General features: G+C 39.0%; 1 protein-coding gene across 3 annotated transcripts in view; it reads left to right on the forward strand.

Annotated features, from left to right (window-relative positions):
- Positions 1-15,649, forward strand: part of CLMN (calmin) — a 71,392-nt gene extending 55,743 nt beyond the window's left edge. The window contains exons 4-13 of one of the 3 annotated variants that reach the window (XM_086463162.1): positions 424-507; positions 3,056-3,148; positions 4,419-4,609; positions 6,401-6,594; positions 7,318-7,400; positions 8,764-10,077; positions 11,119-11,297; positions 12,833-12,893; positions 13,906-13,967; positions 15,496-15,649. In XM_086463162.1, coding sequence (XP_086319288.1) covers positions 424-507; positions 3,056-3,148; positions 4,419-4,609; positions 6,401-6,594; positions 7,318-7,400; positions 8,764-10,077; positions 11,119-11,297; positions 12,833-12,893; positions 13,906-13,967; positions 15,496-15,649 — 2,415 coding nt within the window. Of the gene's footprint in view, positions 1-423; positions 508-3,055; positions 3,149-4,418; positions 4,610-6,400; positions 6,595-7,317; positions 7,401-8,763; positions 10,078-11,107; positions 11,298-12,832; positions 12,894-13,905; positions 13,968-15,495 lie in introns of all 3 variants that reach the window. The other 2 variants (XM_086463160.1, XM_086463161.1) reach the window with 2 other exon arrangements.
- The last annotated feature ends 3,453 nt before the right edge of the window (positions 15,650-19,102 follow it).

Here is a 19,102-nt window from a genome sequence, read left to right on the forward strand (position 1 = left end):
TGCCAAAGTGAAGGTTTCTGCCTCCCACTTGCCTGTGCCTATGAAAACTGCTCATGCTTCCTGATTAGGATCATTTAATTTAAATCAAGATAAAAAAAAATCTATTATTACAAATTTTCAGGTAAGTTTGATCCCGTGACTGAACATGGTTGGGGAGTGATTACATAAATAGTCAACGTAGCAGGTCCAAGAGAGTGATAACATCTGGAGAGCAGGAAAGCTGGTTGCTAACCCTGTTTTGCTACAGCAATGGCAGCTCATGTAGCTGAAGCACTTTACTGATCAGAAAAGATGGCAATAATTTTACATAGGCAGATTTCCTTAGCTTTATTTCGCTTCTGTGTTTGTAGGTTTTCAAGCTTCATATGATGTAGGGAATAACTCCACCATTTTTACAAACAGCATGGCTCTTATTTTTTCCAGATGCACGAATACAAATCTTCAACCCATCGCATTTTTCGTTTGAACAACATAGCCAAAGCACTTAAGTTCTTGGAGGACAGTAATGTGAGTATTTCTGAAGGCTGGTGTTAATATCTTCTCTTGATGTATGTTACAAGTTGTAATTGTTGTAATTGTAACTAGATTGATGCGCTGCATGTACATAAGAGGAATGTACCACTTAAAGGCACTGTGACTTACCTTGGCAGCAAGGCTGAAAAGCCACATAAAAATGTCCAACAAGAACACCTACAGAGTCTAAAACAAGGATTATTTGTTCATTTTATAATGTAAAAGTTCCACAGGATTAATGGATCAGGAACCCAGTATTAAAAGAAAATAAAAAGAAATGCAAGTAATTTTTATGAACTGGGTCTTAGTGGCATTACTTCAGTTACGCTGAAGGTAGATGAGTTTCTTTCATCGGAAGTACTTTCAGTATTACAAATCATGTATTTATCTGGTAAACTGCTGCAGCAGCTGATCATGAGTCAAAGGCAAGAGAAAATTAAATCTGGGAACATGACATAAATGCATAATTCCAGGAATCAAAACCTTATAAGGATATAACTTCCCTCATAGTCAGTGTGGCACTACTGCAACATCACTTCCTGAAGTTGTAAGTGACCAAGCAAGATCAGACCCTGTAGCTTGAAATGATTCATTCCTTTTTTTATTTCTCCCATTAGGGCTTTATTCCAAAGCCCTATGGGTGTGGCCTATGTCTTGAAAATTGTGTTCTTGAAAAATGTTGAGAAGTAATGGGGTCAAGAGAAGTCCCAGCCACTTAACAACTTGTATACCCAGTATACCTAGATCTTTCAGAAAAAGAAAACAAATACTGGACTATGTCCTATAAAGGACTGCAGCAGGGTTTCAGGTTTATGGGAGAGGAGGGATCCGTTGTGTGCACAGGGGCAGAACCCTGCCTTGCATGGAATGGCACAACAGTAACAGATGTCACTTTGCTGCTTCCCTGCAATGAGCTTAGCTCTTGCTCCAGAGATCCTGCAGCAGTGCTAGTCATGCAGAGGAGTCACTGCAAAGCCCAGTGCAGGAATGAGCATGATGTAAGGTCTTAGTGGATGACTTACAATCTTGTAGATGTAGGAGGTTTAACCTCCTTTGCCTTTTTCCCCAGGAGAGGATGTGGAAGGTCAAGTTGTCCAGTAACTTCCAGGTGTTCCAGTTTGCTTTTGGAAACTCTGCCAGTTGGGGCTGATCTGGCCCTAAATGTGTATGTCTACATGTCCTGCTATGGAACTGCTAAGAAATATTTTACATGTTCACATATTTCTTAACAGTTTCCCAGTTAATGCTTTCTACCCAAATCCAGCTTAGGCCCACTGGCAGATTAGACTTTTTTCTCTCTGTTGATATCAACACATTGCAGAGCTGCAGCTGAAGCATACCCAGTTGCCAGGACCTTGCTATGGGACAACCTCAGTGAGAAAGGCCAGGAAGCTTCTTAATTAGTAGTGCTAAAACACTTACGGATTTCCAGTTTCCTTAAGAGTAAGCAGCCAGTATCTTCTAGCTGGGTATCTCGACTGGGCTGGGTGACAAACATAAGCAGCAGTAAGAGGACAGAACTGACACTGAGGGCAGTGTAATGATAAATGCCACTCGCTCCCCATTTTGGCAAAACCACTATTCAAATATACGTCTTAAAAGTTTTCCCATGCCAAATACCTTGGAGCTAGGAAGAAATCTGAACCTTGAAATTTGACAGCTAGAGGTGTCTTCTTGCTAAGACTGAAAAGTGTTGTGTGAACCACTAGCTCAAAAATTAATTTGCTTTCCTTTTTTCAGTTTAACCAAACTGGTTAGTGAAGGGTGGTGATGAAAGTGTTGGCAAAATGCCTTGGCTGCCAAGAGCTTCAGGGTTTGATATTAAACCACAGTGGGTGGAACCCGTCAGCGTACGCTTCTGTGGAACTGGGGCAGCAGGGTAAAGCACTCCTAAGTGATTAATCATGTACAGGATTTCTAAGAGATAAATGGGCTATATGCTGGGCTTTAACTTAGTCTCAGTGCCATGTGCAGAACTGACAGTTTCCTTGCTTCCTCCCTCCTCCATGACCTTTGCCAAAACCAAGTCTGTGTTGTCTAAGAGAATAACATCCTGGTGTTACCAGGTGGAAGAAACCTCAGTGTGGGCAAGTCTAGAGTTTGCTTGGATTAGGCAACCCTATCCTTTACTAACTGATTCAATCAGAACTCTGTGACAAGCAGTGTAAGGTGAGATAAGCAAGGAGAAAGGAGATGCAAAGCAAAACAGAAGTAAGCAGATCTTATTAGGATTTTAATTTTTGCACAAGAAGTGACTCTCAATAAGAACAGGATCCACTGGAGGGGGCACCACCATCTTGTTCCATTTTTGTATGGAGGAAACACATTTGTGGTCCTGAGGATGCAGAACTGAGCTCACTTCTGTTCTGTAGACTATACTGGGGGCTTGAGATAAGAGTTCCATGAGCAAATTATCATTAACGTAAGATTTTGGTCTTGCTTTTTGGAGAAGTGTTCTGGACATATCCAGTAGTCTCAGTGCGTTTTTTGCATTTACCTTGCTTCTTTGAATTCAGCTATGAATTTATGATCTCTTCTACAGGTAAAGCTTGTTAGCATCGATGCGGCAGAAATAGCAGATGGAAATTCCTCTCTGGTACTTGGACTAATATGGAACATAATCTTGTTTTTTCAGGTAATGAAACTTGAATACTTTAATCATAAGTGAACAGTCTTCATGGTATCAATCTATTCCAGCTGAATACTGGTTCTTAAATTGATTTTTAATCCTAAAGAACATAATTAAGCATGCTACACCTGAGCTTTTTCCTTTTAATATACACTAATTTTATACCTACAGCTGCTTTCATTTTACTTCATTGGACCTATTTTGGTGTAAATAGGAGACAATTTAAGCCTTTGTTTGACTTGGACCAGAATTAGAGCTTCAGATTACTACTTTCTGTCCTCTCCTGTGCCTTCTCAGGGTCCTGTTCCAGATTCTCTGGATCTGAACCAACATCTCGGGTTTGGTTCCAGGTCACAGTTTATTTTCAATAACCTTTTCTGGATTTGGTCCAATGTGGTGGGAAATTCCATGTAAAATCACTGATCTCCGGAGACTTACTCAACATGGCAAAAATTCGCAACTTATGTAGATGGCCAAATGAAAGATCTTGAAGGGCCTGGAACTGATAAAACTGATTTGAGGCTGAAAATTTATTTAGCCTCAGGCTTAGATTAAAACTGCTCCCTAATCTACATGTGTTTTGAAAACGTCCTTCTACACATTACCAAATTCTAATGAACAGAGATGGAGGGAGGGTTCCGCCACTCTCATAAGACTTTGAGGCTCTTTCTCTCTTGGGCTCATTTAAAAAAAGGCTATAGGTTTAGAAACCAGTCTCAAAGTAGCACTGGGGTTTCTCTCCCTGGCTGAGCTCCTCAGGCTGAACAGTGCTGCACAGCACCAGTATGGACAGACAGACTCACAGGCAGAGATGGTGCGACCAGAACCTGTTGCCCCAGCAGCAGAGGGCATGGGGGACCTAAGAGCAGCTGAGTGAATAATTTCAACTTAGATATCAATGCTGACCAAGAACAGGTGTGCTACTGCAGGTCTTGACAAAAACTATTTCACTCAAGGAAGTCCTGTGAAGAGAATAATTTCAGTTAAACTAACTTTTCTTTCAAGGACATGTTCCTTTGCTTTTTGTTTAATACGAATTTGCTCAGTTCAGCCTGAACTGATACCTTGTCCTTTCTGTTTCCTGGAGTTGCCAGCTGGGCTGCTATTGGCTGTCACGCCTGTGCAATACAAGTCGAGAGTTATAATGGACAGGTCTATAATCACCTCTTAAAATTCAGTTATGGTGCTGTTATCTTTAAAGTTTGCATGAAAACAAGAACTCAGTTCTCCGTGCAGACAGTGTCAAGAGCACTGCATGTTTTTTCTTTTGTTACAGATTAAGGAGCTGACAGGCAACCTCAACAGAAACTCCTCCTCCTCCAGCCTGTCCTCCGGGCCCAGTGGTCCAGAGTCAGACACATCCCACCCCAACACTCCCAGTGTGGAGAGAAACATGTCTGTTACAGTGAAGGATCAGCGGAAAGCCATCAGAGCCCTTTTAATCTGGGTTCAGAGGAAAACCAGAAAGTAAGCTCACAAACCTTTGTATAAAACCATGTTTAGCCACCTGCCCTTTTGAAGCTGAACCTCTTTTCTCTCTCCTGCTCCGTGTGTGTGTTACTGTGTGCTCTGGCTTCTTCTGCTTTCAAAGTCTGCAGGCGCACAGTCTCTGCAGGGGTGTGTATCACTATGCCCTCTGTCTACAGCGGCCATCTGACCTTGAAGCTGTGTGCACTGCTGGCTTAATGATTTGAGTGTTAAATGTTAACCTGCAGTAATCTGCTTGGTGCTTTTTAAAACAGAATTGTTCCCTCCTCCTCCTACCCCCTGGCTTTCATGCAGTCTATTTGATATCTTTTGCTAATTAAAGGGTAGGCATAAACAAGAGGTGAACTGAAAAAATAAATATATTGAAAGACTTTAGCAGCAGCCTTTTAAATTAAGCAGCAGCCCTGAGGGAGCTTCTCTGTGGGCTGCAGAGTGCCGTGAAGGATAGACCCCCTATTAGAATCCCTCTTTTCTCAGAATTAAAGAGGGGAAGGGGGTGAATCTTAAGTCACTTCTCATGAATGTGTAACATTTGGGTCCATTTCTGTTGCTAAACACATCTTTCTTTCTCCTCTTCAATAAAGAAGCAATTCTTTTGCCAAAGCAAAAATAAAAAGGCAGAGTTACTGTGGGGTTAAAAAACTTTAGTGTAAGATATCTAGTGCACATGTAAATGCTTGGAGTGTTATTTTACATATATTATTACCTGAAGTGGTGACTGCCAGAGAATTTTAAAGGGGCATGGGTCAAACTTACTTATACAGGTTGGATAGCTGAGTATTTGGCATTTTTGTCTGTTCATGGATTTATATGTCCAAATTTGCCTGTGAACACAGATGTTCTATGTCTAGTGTTGAAGGTACAAATTTATATCTTAAGTACTTGGTCCTGTGGGCCGCATCATCCCTTGGTTATCTCCAGTGAAGCTAAGGGTGCTTGTTGCGCAGATAAACTTGTCCCATTGAGATCCATAGTTCACTGCTGCCAGTGCAGACCATAGAGGGAGCACAGTTTTAGTCCCAAAATAATGCTGATAATGTCATTAATAGGGAGGTGGTACAAGGAAAGTGAGGACAAGAAAGGTAAAGTCCATAGACTTTTCAGTCCAGTCAAAGTGTTCAAACTGAAAACACCTAATAAGACAAAATTTTTCTTGCAACTGCGCTATTAAAAACACGATAGCATCATTATAATCCTGTTATCCAGTGAGCTGTGCAGAATTTTCTGTTCTCAGGCTGTATTTCATTGCAAGTTTAATGGTTGTTTTTTCCTTCAAAACTTTGGGCATCTAGCTGCTTGTGGTTTATACATATACTGACACCATTTGCATTTGGCAAAGCACAATTTTCTGCTGTAGAAGGCCAAGTACACAGGAATGTGAATCACTTATGCTTATGTTTTTAAATACTTAAGTGTTGGCAGTCTTCCCAAGCTATGGCATTAAAATGCTGGAGAGCAATAGAAACAGGAATCATGGAGACATTTGGTTTGTGAATGTTAAATGCGGTTGCTGAGTTCTTGAGGGCTTTGTTTTTACTAACTACTTCCTACAAGCAGGTTGATGTCAGCTGTTAGGCACACCAATCCAGTTTGTGAATCTTGTGTTTTATGGACATATTTTGTGCATTTGAAATCCCAAAAGACATCAAATGTGACTAGCGCAACTCAGCAACCTTACTTTTAACTTTCAGGAGTCTTTGAAAATGATGGTGCCTTTACTATGGATTTTGTAAACAATGACCCGTGTAAACTGTATGTAATTCTGTTCAGGTACGGTGTTGCAGTTCAGGACTTTGCCAGCAGTTGGAGGAGTGGCCTTGCTTTCTTAGCTATCATAAAAGCAATAGACTGTACTTTGGTAGACATGAAACAAGCACTGGAGAAATCGTCTCGAGAAAACCTGGAGGATGCTTTCAGCATAGCACAAAATAAGCTGGGTGTTCCTCGGCTCCTAGAACCAGAAGGTAAAACGCCTACATCAACTTTGTTGGGTAACATTCAAACTATAATGAATTCATGAATACTGTATTGTGATACCTGCCAAAAAACCTCCCAGTGATTAGGCTGTTGATGTGATCAGTGTGTTGGGCTGATCGATAAGAAAAATAAAAATGAATAGGTCACTGGCTTGTGGTCATATGCTTCCAGTGATATTTGTAAGCTCCTTGGGGACAGAGATCTTACCATAGTTTTACCATAGTGTTGATATAAATGTATTTATGTAAGTGGTGCTTCTTCTTGCAGTGTTTTTTACTGAACTCTACTAGGCAGGTGTTAGGCCTTGATTTTATGATTGAAAGCACTGATTGGTTATTTGTGCTTTCATGGATCACCTATTAGAAGACTGGGCCATCCTGCTAAAAACAAACCCCTGTGCTGTCACTCAACAAGATCACTGTGTAGTGACAACAACACAAATGACAGTATGAAGGCTGGTTAAAAGAGACCCTAATCAGGGTTTGATATGTGTTTGGAAATAGGAAAAAATTATGGTGAATAAGATGTTGAGAACTCTTTCGAGTACCATCAACAGTGAAAAGTATTTCTCTTATCTGCCAGAAAAAGAAAAGCATTTGTAGCTGTTATTTCTCTCATCATAAAGGTAGGATAAGTGTCTGATGATCTGTTCCTCTGCAAGAGCATTTAAAAGCCATGTGTGCTCAAGCCCCTTGCATCTGTCTCCATAGATATCATGGTGGAATCACCCGATGAACAGTCAATTGTGACGTATGTAGCACAATTTCTGGAACACTTCCCGGAGCTGGAAGGGGTACGTGTTGACTCCTATATATTGTCATTTTTTTAATTTGCTTTGGTGTGCTTTAATAAAGTTAGATATTGCTGTATTTATCTTCTAGGTTTCTTTCTAAGCTATGTAAAATAAACCACAAACTCAGATTTAATTTTTCACATTTTTGTTAAATCCAGTCATCTGGGCTTTCATTGGCGATTGCTAAAAATGCTTTAGGTAGTATTGTGCTTTTAAACATTTACATCCAATTATAACTTTCAGAGGTTAGAATTGGTTACAAAGGGCTCGACTACTTTGCTACATTAGTCTTAAATAAGGCTGAAATTTAACTGTTCATCTATGATGATTCATTGGACTTTGAATTTCATTTTGACTTCTGTCTTCTCAAGTTTGAGGGCTACAATCAGTCTGAATTTAGCACGTATCAGAAACAAGATACTAGAGGCTCAATGTTGTCGATGCAGCAGTCCAAAGCACTCATAAGCATGAAATAAACTGCAGTTTAAGGGACCAGGACTCTAATGCAGACTTTATCAAAAACAAAGAATTGAGGAGCAAGCAGGGACTGATAGTGTCAGGGATTGACAAAGGTCTTTTGGAGAAAAAGAGGATAAACTTATAAAGGAATTAAAGGATAGGAGACAGAAAACTCAAGCAAAAGGCTGCTTGCACATAAACCTAGATCGACATTGTCTTTTTGGTTTGAAAGATGCTCAATATCCCTCAAGTGTCTGGGTAAGTTTTTGTGCTAGAGTACATGCACATAAATGATGGTTCCTACACTTCTCATTTCTTGACTGAAGGTTCTAGTTGATATGTATTTTGTATCTTATAAAAATGGTAGACATTCCTAAAGTCACTGGAATTAAAACTATTATAATAATTAATTATTATTATTAGATTAGGTGAGCAATAAGATTTGTTGGCATTAAGGCTTGTGGGCATTTAAATGGACAAAGAAAAAGCCTACTTTTTTTTAAAATACAGTCTGTTGGAATGGATTAACCTAGTATATTAATATATTTCACAGTGGATTCAGTGGACTTGTTAGATTTATTTTATTCTCAGGGTTTGAGATTGTGTCAAAAAGCCAGGTCAGTTGTCTCCACAGATGCAGCAGGGAGAGATGAATACATTAACAACTAAGGAGAAGGCTTGTCTGCATTCTAATCTTCCTGTACAAGTGGCTTCTTGACGTTGAGCTTTGTTCAAGTCACTTGCCAAATTGCTTCCCTGCTTTCAAAATAAGTGAGTCATTAATTGGCCATTCACAAGGTAATGGGGTGATAGGCTACGTAGTTATTCTTTCTGTAGTGTTTGGGAAAAGTAAAATGGTATCTGAGGTATGATTTGTCTTTTAATGGTGCATCATCACTTATAGGAAGACTTTACAGATCCTGACAAGGAGCTTCCAATTGAGTCCACTTATGTCCACATCAAAGACACACCTTCAGAAAAGGAAGGCAAAATCTTGATTTTAAGTGAAAGTGAAGAAAACCTGTATACTGTTAATCATGAAAGGAGTCATCCTGCTCCTCCAAAGGTTCATATTCATGACAACCCTGAGAGAAATCCATCAGAAACCGTTCCCGAAAAATGTAATGGCAAATTGAGTCACGTATTAGGTGATTCACAGGAAATGTCTGAAGAGGAGCCTCAGAGGCCTACCTCACTGAAAATTACAGGATCTGTCAGTTTTGAATCCAGTGCCTCGTGGGAGGTTCTAAGTGATAAATTCATGCCAGGTGAAGGGGGCATATCTGGTGATCCACTGAAACAGAATGATGACTTTTCTCCGGCTGTTCTGACAGATCAGAAAAATTCTGTTGACTCTTTTGAAGACTACTCTGAAGGATTAACTAAAGAAACCTCTACTGAATATGACAACGAAACTAAGAGCCTTTCAGCCAATACTTCTTCTTTGAGTCCATTATCCTGGACTTCAGGTATACTTACAGATGAATCTATAAATAAAGTAGAAGAGAGCAAACCTCAGACTTCAATTCTTTTACCAGAAGATACCTCAAAACAAGAAGATACGCATAAGTATGTTCTTCATCTTCTAAATGAGGAAATACTGAAACTTCCGCAAAATGAACATACAAAGCAATCACCTGTCTTTGAGACAATAGAAACTAATCATTGTTCACTGAATGGTTCTAATCTCAAAAGCCAAGAACTATCTACACAGCATGAAACATCTGATGACTCTCTCTCAGATATACCTAAAAATCCAGAGGACCTGGACAGCTGTGATGAAGTTGAGTCTTCAGCTGAAGTGCTACCCAGTTCTTCAAAAGTATCTGTAATACCCCACGATCTCTTTTATTATCCACATTATAATGTTCCCATATCAGCAGTTTTGAACGCTTACCTTGAGCCTTGTATTGAGGGTTATGATACTGGAGACGACAAAACTTCTTCTGAAACAGTAACAGATATTTTACATGAGAAGGGCTTAGCAGAACAGAACTACAAGGAAGGTGCTGCAGAGCCAGACTTAGGGAATAAGCTAGGTGTCTCTTCATCAGAAACAGATACTGAGAATGGCAAGGAGGAAACAACAGGTATTAACAGTCAAATGAGTTCTTCTGATGAAAAACAAGTGCCATTACTAGTAGAAGAGTTAGAAATTGAAAAAGATGACAAAAAGGCCACCAACCATCAAGATTCCACTATTCCACAACATCCTGAGGTATTTTAATTTTTTATTACCAGCATTTCTTTGTGTATATATGGGGGATTAACATCTGACCTCAGTGGTTTTCATTTGCTTTCACTTTGCAATGTTTTGGAGAAATATGTAAAATGCATTTGGTTTCCTGTCCAGTAACACTGTTTGCCACAGCCCTCTACTGGAATGAATGGAATTGCAGATCCCAGAGAAGATCTGACATTAAAAGAGAGAATAAGCCCTAATGCTAATAGTACTGCAAAAATGTGAATTTTAATTATGTTTTAAAGTAGTTTGAGGCTCTTGTATAATCCCTAGGCATAAAAGATTATCACAGAGGGTATTTCTAATAATTTGTAATGAGATGAACAGAAAGTAGTTTTGCTAATACAGAAAGGATACAGGCGAAGGTAATTTTTGTCTGAATCCAAATAAGTGCCTACAAAAACTTAAATCAATTTGAGTAGGGTAAGTTATGTGGGTAAAATGACAGCTTGTCTACACTGAAGAGGAGAAAGAGGGGGGATTTTTGGTAATTACTCTGTGTATTGGATTTAGGCAATTTGCATCTGCATCTCTTCTTGCAGAGACTGATTTTGAATTGTCTTAGATGTTTTTCAGTGCAGTAATTTTAGACTGTTTTTCAGGAATGAGTGTCCACTTAATATAACTGTACATGTTACTTAGACAAGTTGCTTAGACATGTTTTGGTCCTGACACTTACTAGAGTAATGAAGTCAATTTGCTGTTAGCTTCAAAGACTAATTGGGAATAAATTAAAAATGTCTTAGTGGATTACTTAAAAGAGCTATGTCATGTCATGACTTCTTGTATAAAAAGAACTGACAACTAATTGAATGTATGTTGAACTGATGGTACATTATAGCTCAGTATATCCAAAATGATTTTCGAGAAGTGAACTGTTTTTATTCTCTTTAGTGAGACTTTAAATCTTGTACTACCTGTAATTTAGCACCTGAGTAGGCTGCACCACTGAGATATTTAGAAGGGTGGGGAAACCAGTCTTGTTGTCTAATGCAAAGTGTTTCTTAATTTCAACAGGCCATAGAAGAACATCTAGATGATTTATCAGTAGCCATAAAGAGACTAGAAAATAGTAATAGGGAGGAAGAAGGGAAAAATATGATCAAAGCAGAAGACTTGCAGATCTCAGAAGTTGCTACTGATGCTCTGTCACAAGATAAACTGGAAGAAATTGCTGATTGTCAGGAATTTACCAGGTATTTCATATTAACTTTGTCTTAAATACACCTAACTGGATGAATGCCTGGTCTTTTGAAGTGTGCTCTGTCCATTATATGTTCCTTGTAAACTTCTTTTAGGAGCAGTGTATTGGGACGTACTGGCTTCTTCTTATGCTTCTTTTAACATGTCAAGTAATTCAGTGCCAATGGGACTTGATTTGATTTTGCTATACAAACTTTGCTACAGAAAACCCAACTGGAACTCCAGTGCATTTTGAACATGGCAGTGTTATAACTGTTTTTCCAACGGAAAGAGTGTTTTGTAATGTAGATTAAATAATCCATGTGCATTGTGACACTACGTTGAAGCATGACACTGCTTTATTCCAATAGATATTTGTTGGACTGACTTTCTGTCTATGAACAAGTGAACAAGATTGTGGTAGGTTGACTTTGGCTGTCCACCAGGTGCCCACCAAGCCACTCTCTCACTCCCCATCCTCAGCAGGATAGGGGGGAGAAAATAAGATTAAAAGCTCATGGGTTGAGGTAAAGGGAGTTTAATGAAAAAAAGCAAAGGTCATGTGTAAAAGCAAAGCAAAAGGAGACCAAAAAAACCCAACAATTATTCTCTACTTCACATCAGCAGGTGATGGTCCAGCTACTTCCTGGGAAGCAGGGCCTCAGTAGGCCTAGTGGTTGCTTCGGAAGACAAATGCCTTAATAACGAGTGTGTGTGTGTGTCTGCCAGCTTCCTCCTTTCTCTTAGTTTTTATTGCTGAGCACAACATCGTATGGTATGGAATATCCCTTTGGTCAGTTTGGGTCAGCTGTCCCGGCTGTGTCCCCTCCCAATCTCTTGCCCACCCCCAGCCGACTGGCCTTTGTGGAGGGTGTTGGAGAGACAGCCTTGGTGCTGTGGGAGGCTGCTCAGCAATAGCTGAAACACTTGTGTGTCATCAGCACTGTTGTAGCTACAACTACAAAGCACTGCACTATAGGGGCTGCAACCCAGCCAGTCCCAGTACAGAGACACTCAGCTAATTTTACTCCATTCACTTTTGTTCCCTCTTATGTTCTAATTTATTTCTTAGGTAATGTATTTGAGGGGGACATGAACTGCAATTTGTTGATGCTTATCACTATAGCACTCAAATGAATTTGAAAATTTGCTTAGAAAAACCCATTGTCTCCTTCAAGCTTTCTGTTCCTGCAAGGTCTGTCAATTTTTTATTTACATAGCCATAAAATCTGGGGTATACTCTTACTTAAATGTCAATGATTTCAAAGCTGCAAAAACCTTATCAGATACCATTTTTCAGAAAACATTGCAGTTTGAGCACGTGGATTTTTTTATCATGGGTCATTTTATCATGGACCCATATCATGGGTCAGCTATTTTTTATAATGTCACTGATAAATTCAAGTCCATATTCTAATACATGCAACAATGCATATTTGTGGTTTTGCATAGCTTAAAACTAGCATGTGCAGCTGCAGTGGATCTCTTTGAAGTCAAACCAAAACTTAGCTTTGTGAATTTAAAAACTTTGCTGTTACATACATTTCAGAAACGGTGACAGTGATTCCAAGGCTTATCTCCGAAAAAGATCTCCTAATACTTCTGAGGAGGTAAGTATGTGGAAATTGACCTATCACTGTTTCTCTATTGCTCTTAACTCCAAAAGTTCGCATACTGTAAAATGGTCTACTCTCTCTACAAAGCTCTATGATAATACAGAAGCCCTGTGAATTCTAATAATTTTCATGCCAAAACCATGCATAGCTGAAAAGCTTTACTGAACTCTCCTAAATATATGGAACTGAACCTCACTGAACCTTGAACAAACCCACAAAGGAGCACCTAATACTACAATTAAATCTATTGTAACTTTGAGGCTTACTTCATCATAACCGTATAGCTGCAACATTTCACTTCTTTGAAGCTGCCTTTATTTGCTGCTGCAGTTTCTTTCAGTTTGCGCATTCTCTGTATGTACGTTGCTGTCCTGGTCACAGCCCTGCAAAAATGCTGGGTGTCTTTTGAAGTGCACTTTTTAGGAAAGATTGGGCTCTTTCCCTCTCCTTCATAGTAGCGGTGTATTATAGTCTCTCAATAGCAGCAGCTAACCCTAAAAGGATTCTAGTTGTAATGTGAAATTGAATCCCTAATGGCAGATGTAATTTATACTGGATTCTTGAGAGCACACTATACAACTGAGCTCTGGATTTTTATTTTTTATGTCAGAAGGAAGGGACAGCATCAGCAATCTGGGCACACTGAGCAAGGATAGAAATATGATTATTTTCAGCATAAAATAAAATTCTGACCATCCTGGAGTTTTAAAGAAATGGTGCCACCAATGTTCAATGAAACGAGGTTTCACACTGATGCTTCAGTTTTGCAATGCTGTCAGAGCTACCAGAAATATATATGAATGAGGGGAGCTTTATTCAACTGATTGCACAACTTTTCTCCTTTTCTGTGTGTACCAGACTGCAGTGGTGGATGTGCTGGCAGGGAATAAATTTATAAGCATACATTCATTTTATTTGAGCAAACGTTAGACATACTCTGCATAAAATACACACATGAGATGCTGAATTTAATTTTTTTATATAATCTATTCCTGGTTTGTTTAAGGAAACCTATGGTGTAAACGAGCAGAAGATGACAGATATGGGTGAAAATCCATTAATCATCAGGTGAGTCGTTCTTATTCTCACAAAGCCTTTTGCAAGGAATCCATAACTCCCAGGTACTTCTAACAATGTTACAAAGGGAAATTAACTATAATGGTAGAGACTGACTGGATGTCTTGTGTAACAGCTTGGAGTCCATATTTCCCATAGGTAGATAAGAGTCATAAGATACAAAACTTACATATTGCTCAATCTCCCCCTTGACTAAAATGCTTTTTCTTGACTTGAGAGGAAAGATTCAGCTGTCTAAGCAAGATTGTGAGCATTTTCCCCCCATGGTGGATATTTCAGACCAAGAAAAGAGTGGGAGGACTTCAAATAAGAGGTCCTCTAGCAGTGATGACTCTTTACAGGATTGTAAGACGGTCAAGACAATGTTTAGTATGGTCAGTGCTAGGGAAAGACAATACTTCGGTGGAGTTCTGGCCCCGGCTAGAGCACCCATGAGTTTTTGTAATTTGTATGTGCATTTAGTTTAGACTTAGGGTGATGGATCCTAACCGCAGTGTGTATCCCTTTGGTATTAGGGTCTACATATCTGCGAGAAACAAGGATTGCTTTAGGTTTTCCCTCTCAGTTCATAGTGAATAGTACCTCCCAGAACTTCCAGTTAAAATGATGGTTGCACTTAAATGCAGAAAATACACAAAATATTATTGGGATCCAGTGTCCTGGTCTCATGCTCCTGTTAAAAAACCCCATCAGTAGCTGTCACAGTTATGCCTATTTGCAGACTGCTGCTATTGAACAAGTTTGGTGTAATACTGAGGTATATATCCAGTATAATATCTGAGCAAGTAGGATGTCCCGAGACAGAAAAAGGACTCATTAAAACAGGCCAAAAAAAACAGTTTTCTCCAAAAGTAGATTAAAAAAAAGTCTACCAGAGAGTGATTCATGTAATATTAATAAAATTATAAAATAAGAGTACCGTCTTGTGCCTGTTTAAATAAGACCTTTTCTTGTCTTTGTGAGAGCTCAGTGGTGCTGGCAGAGTCCATCAGGCTTTGTCCTTATGAACTGCAGCTGGAATTTTGGAAAGTTGGAATTCTGGAATTGTCCTACAAAACCCCAACTGCTAGTTGGTTTCTGGAAGTCTTGGGTTTTTTCTGTTTAACGTTCTGGTGTCTGGCATGATCAGCTCTGAAAGTAGATGATTTGAGGAAAGCATATGAAGTCAGATTGTGAAAGTGTGATATGTGTTGCCCAGGGCTATGTTTGCTGTTCTGAATATAAAAGGGCACCTTTTTGACCACTGGAAATCACCTTACACGTATAACAGCACGTATTTAAACTACCTAAGAATTTGTCCAGGGGTTTCAGAGGATTAATTGCTATGTACATTGGCTCCTAAGAGAACATGCTGCCACAGCCCATTATACACCCCTCCTAGTCTAGCTTGGACTCCAACTGAACTAGATTGAAATGGTTCATTAAACTGCTATCTATTAGTCCACCCTTTGATCTTTACAGTGAATATTAACGTTGACTGTTTTTTCTTCTTTTTCCTGCCTCTTACTCCTGTTTTCAGGAAGAAAAAGGACTTGGAAGCAAATGAGACTCTAGTACCAACCCGTGAGATTACGATTGTTGAGCAGCCAGAGCTATTCTACTTCATCATTTTCTTCTGGGTGCTGGTCTACTGCCTTTTACTCCTTCCACAGCTTCTTAGCAACAAAGTTTGATCTCTGTGAGGTGTGGAAAAATAAAGGATGGTGGCTAAATTGCTTTATGTATCTGCATATGAATATGTTCCTTCAGGTGAAGCACAAACAGAAATGTAGAACCTGGTATTTGTGTTTATTATCAGGTTGTCCTCAATTCCTCTACTGTTGTGCTATGACAGTGTCTAAGCACATTTTATATTATGATAATTGTGTAAATATATATAAAAATTATCTTATTTGGTAGACGCGATTTTGTACATTTGTGCCTTGCTTTATAAGATGCTAAATAAAACCAGATAATTATCAGTAGAAATATGAACAATTCAGAGCTCTAGTCTTCAAAAATTATTCTTCTGGCTTCATTTACTTATGTAGGGCCTGACAGCTGTGGAAGAGGGGTAGTGTTGACTTGCCCATGAATCTGGCCCACCTGCAAGTGCAAGGCTAGAAGTGCTTTTTGACATTTTCCATGGAATTCTTTGAGAGACCTGGAGGCAGAATGGAGCTGCAGGTGGTGGAACACACCCCAGGAATTGTTTACAACTCCAATGGCAATCCAATGGAGCAACAAAATCAGGTTGAGGGTTTATTTGGGTAGGCGAGTTTGGTTTTTTAGGATCTGTATTAACTTTTATCCTGCACTTTTTGTTATGTTTAATTTGCAGGAATAAATTGGGTGTGGAGAAGTGTGAAGAACATACATGCTAGCTGCTTCTTCTAAGATCTAGGAGGCATCTTAGCCCAGAAACTTCTGTAGAGAATACCTGAAGAAATACAAGTTTTGTACGTTAGTGATGGTGGCCATCTTTGAAAAGATGTTCAACAAGCTTAATAACTTTTATCAGGAACAGATACCATGGTTTTGGTTTTGGTTTTGTTTTTTAAAAAAGTACCTTGCTGCTTCTGAGGCTGCTTCTGCTTCCTTTTCTCTGCTGCTTTTACTTACCAGATCATGTGAAGATTTTCTTTTTTTTTTTGAAACTACAAAAAGTAAATAATAGGTAACCTAATTTGCTAAAGTTACTGTTAAGGCACAAGTGCATGGTAAAAGGCTTAGAAATATCCTTTAAGTGCCCAAATCAATAGAGGAAGAAATGGCAGATATAAAACTAAATACAAAGAAATGTTGACAGCTGGTATTGACTTTCTAGTGCAACTGAAGAGACTCCTGTGGCTTGTCCACAGACACAGTTGATCCACTTCTGCATCTTGTAATTTTTGTCCACATCAATGATTGCTTTAGGATTTTTTCCAGAGAAGGTGCACCCGTGCATTACAGGACGAAAGAGAAGTCTTAAAATTCAATTTAATAGCAGTCACTTTTCTCTGTATGACTTTAGGGAACTCGCTATTTTTCATTGGCAAATTTCTAGTTTTATAATCTGCTTTATGAGATTACATAGTGTTGCTGCTTCCACCTGAAAATTCGTAAGGTTGACTGCAATATGCTTCATAAAATGAGGGGGTTTGTAATTTACATTGAGTGAAAGTTACAACATGTGGGTATAAGTTTTACATCTTTTGTTTTAGAATAAGGTGTATCTCTGCCTTGGCTTAGTTTTCAGCTGAACTAATAGTACCTGGGATCAGGACACATCAGAATATATAGCAATTTATTTGCAGGTAGTTAAAACCTGTTTGTAGTCATGTTATCTGTTGGGGTTATCCTAACTGTCCATCGGACTTCATTCTTCTTTATAAGCTTTTTGTTACCATGGGATTTTTCTTCTGAGCTGCAGTAAGAATTCAATAGCAGCAGTGCACAGCAGGAGATCTTAAACATTGAAGATAAAATTCTGAACTCTTTCAGTCAACAGAAAGCTGAAATCTTCCTTACTCTGTCCTGTCACCATTGACTAGGCTGGATTCACTCCATGAACCTAAAAATAAGCTCCTTTGTGCTTGGTGAGGAAAGATCCGAACTTCCCAACTTAATTCAGTGTAAATCAACAGAAGTAAAAGAAATAGTCTTTCATCTGGCTGATGAAAATTTTTAACATTTTGAGTCATCTGATTTTGTGATGCGTGAACCTATTTGTGCTTATTGATGAAGACAAGTGAAACTTTCTTCCAAAAGAAAACCTATATTAGAATTTTTGAAGATATTTTGTTGAAGTAGGCTAAAATATAACATTGAAGGGCTAGTCCTTTTGCTCTGAAAGAATAAAACTTAATACAAGAAATTTTATATCCTTATCCGGAGAACCAGTGAATACCAGGCTGGGGTATGGCAGCTATTGAATAGCAGCAAGTAGCAATGTACATTAGTTTGGAGCAAAAGTGTTGACAGCTCTTCATTACATGCCACTCTTCATAGGCTCCTTTGGTTTATGACAACTTTTTTCTAAGCCTTTGTATCTTAGTCTCTGGTTCTTACATGTTTCTTAGTCTTCAGCAGAGATTATTTGGAGTTGGGTTACATACAGTCTCTTCATAGAGCTTTACAGCTATCAAAGTTCAATCAAGTAACGCTCCCTTCTGTCTTCTCTCCTTCTTCCTAAGAAAATTAATCAGAATGAGGAGGTCTTTGGATGTCTCATCTCAGCAACTGACATCCATAAAGAATGGAAAAGTCAATGGGAATGCACTGATGCTGGCAGTTGCATTACACAGTATTTTCTTCCAAGAGGGAGAAACCCAGGGTTTTCTTTCTTACCTCCCACTGATGAACAGAGACTGAAACAATGCAATGAGAAGTTTAAATGTCAAACAGCATCCAGCAATTGTCTTGATCATCTCACCCAATATTTAAACTGATGTACACTTTCCAGCCTATCCCATCAAGATGGAGATTGTTTCTTCCATGCAAAATAGATGAAAAAAATGCTAAATTAGTCCATGATACTTGGTATTAAGTTGCTTTCCACATTTGGGCTTGTTTGGTTGTGTTTTTGCTATAACAGAAGCAGTCTACCTTATTCAGCCATTCCATGGGTAAGAAGATCCAGGGTAAAGAGTTAAGAGTGGTTCTACTGGTATGGTCAACTGTGCATAAAAATAGACTGAACTTCCCAGGAGTTTTGCCATTACTTGGAACTGCAAAAAAATGTCATCTGCATAAGCAGCAGCTTCCCCCACTTAAACTGACTTGTAAGCCTGCACCTCTTCTTCCACAGTGCAAGATCAAATCCCTCAATGTAAGTGCCATATTCTGAAAACATCGCTTATTGTTGGACTTTGTGTCCTATTCTGAGCTAAAAGTCTAAAAGCCTGACTGTGAAGCATTCACTATGGCAAAGCCTGTTTTAGCCTGCTGGCTAGAGGACTGGCTTGAGGTAGCAGAGGTTTTAAAGGCTGGTGGGCAATCTATCATCTATCCATTTTCCAACAGATATGCACACTGTCTGAGTAAGAAAGTTTTCCCTGAATTTTTGACTGGGTTTTTGAAAAATGCTAAGCTTGAACTGCCTGCATTTGGTATTTTGATTTAGCAGCAGAATTCAGATACACAAGGGTACCGATCTGTTAGGA

The sequence above is a fragment of the Leptosomus discolor genome, chromosome 3 (genome assembly GCF_034619465.1).
Source record: "Leptosomus discolor isolate bLepDis1 chromosome 3, bLepDis1.hap2, whole genome shotgun sequence".
Lineage (NCBI taxonomy): Eukaryota > Metazoa > Chordata > Aves > Leptosomiformes > Leptosomidae > Leptosomus > Leptosomus discolor.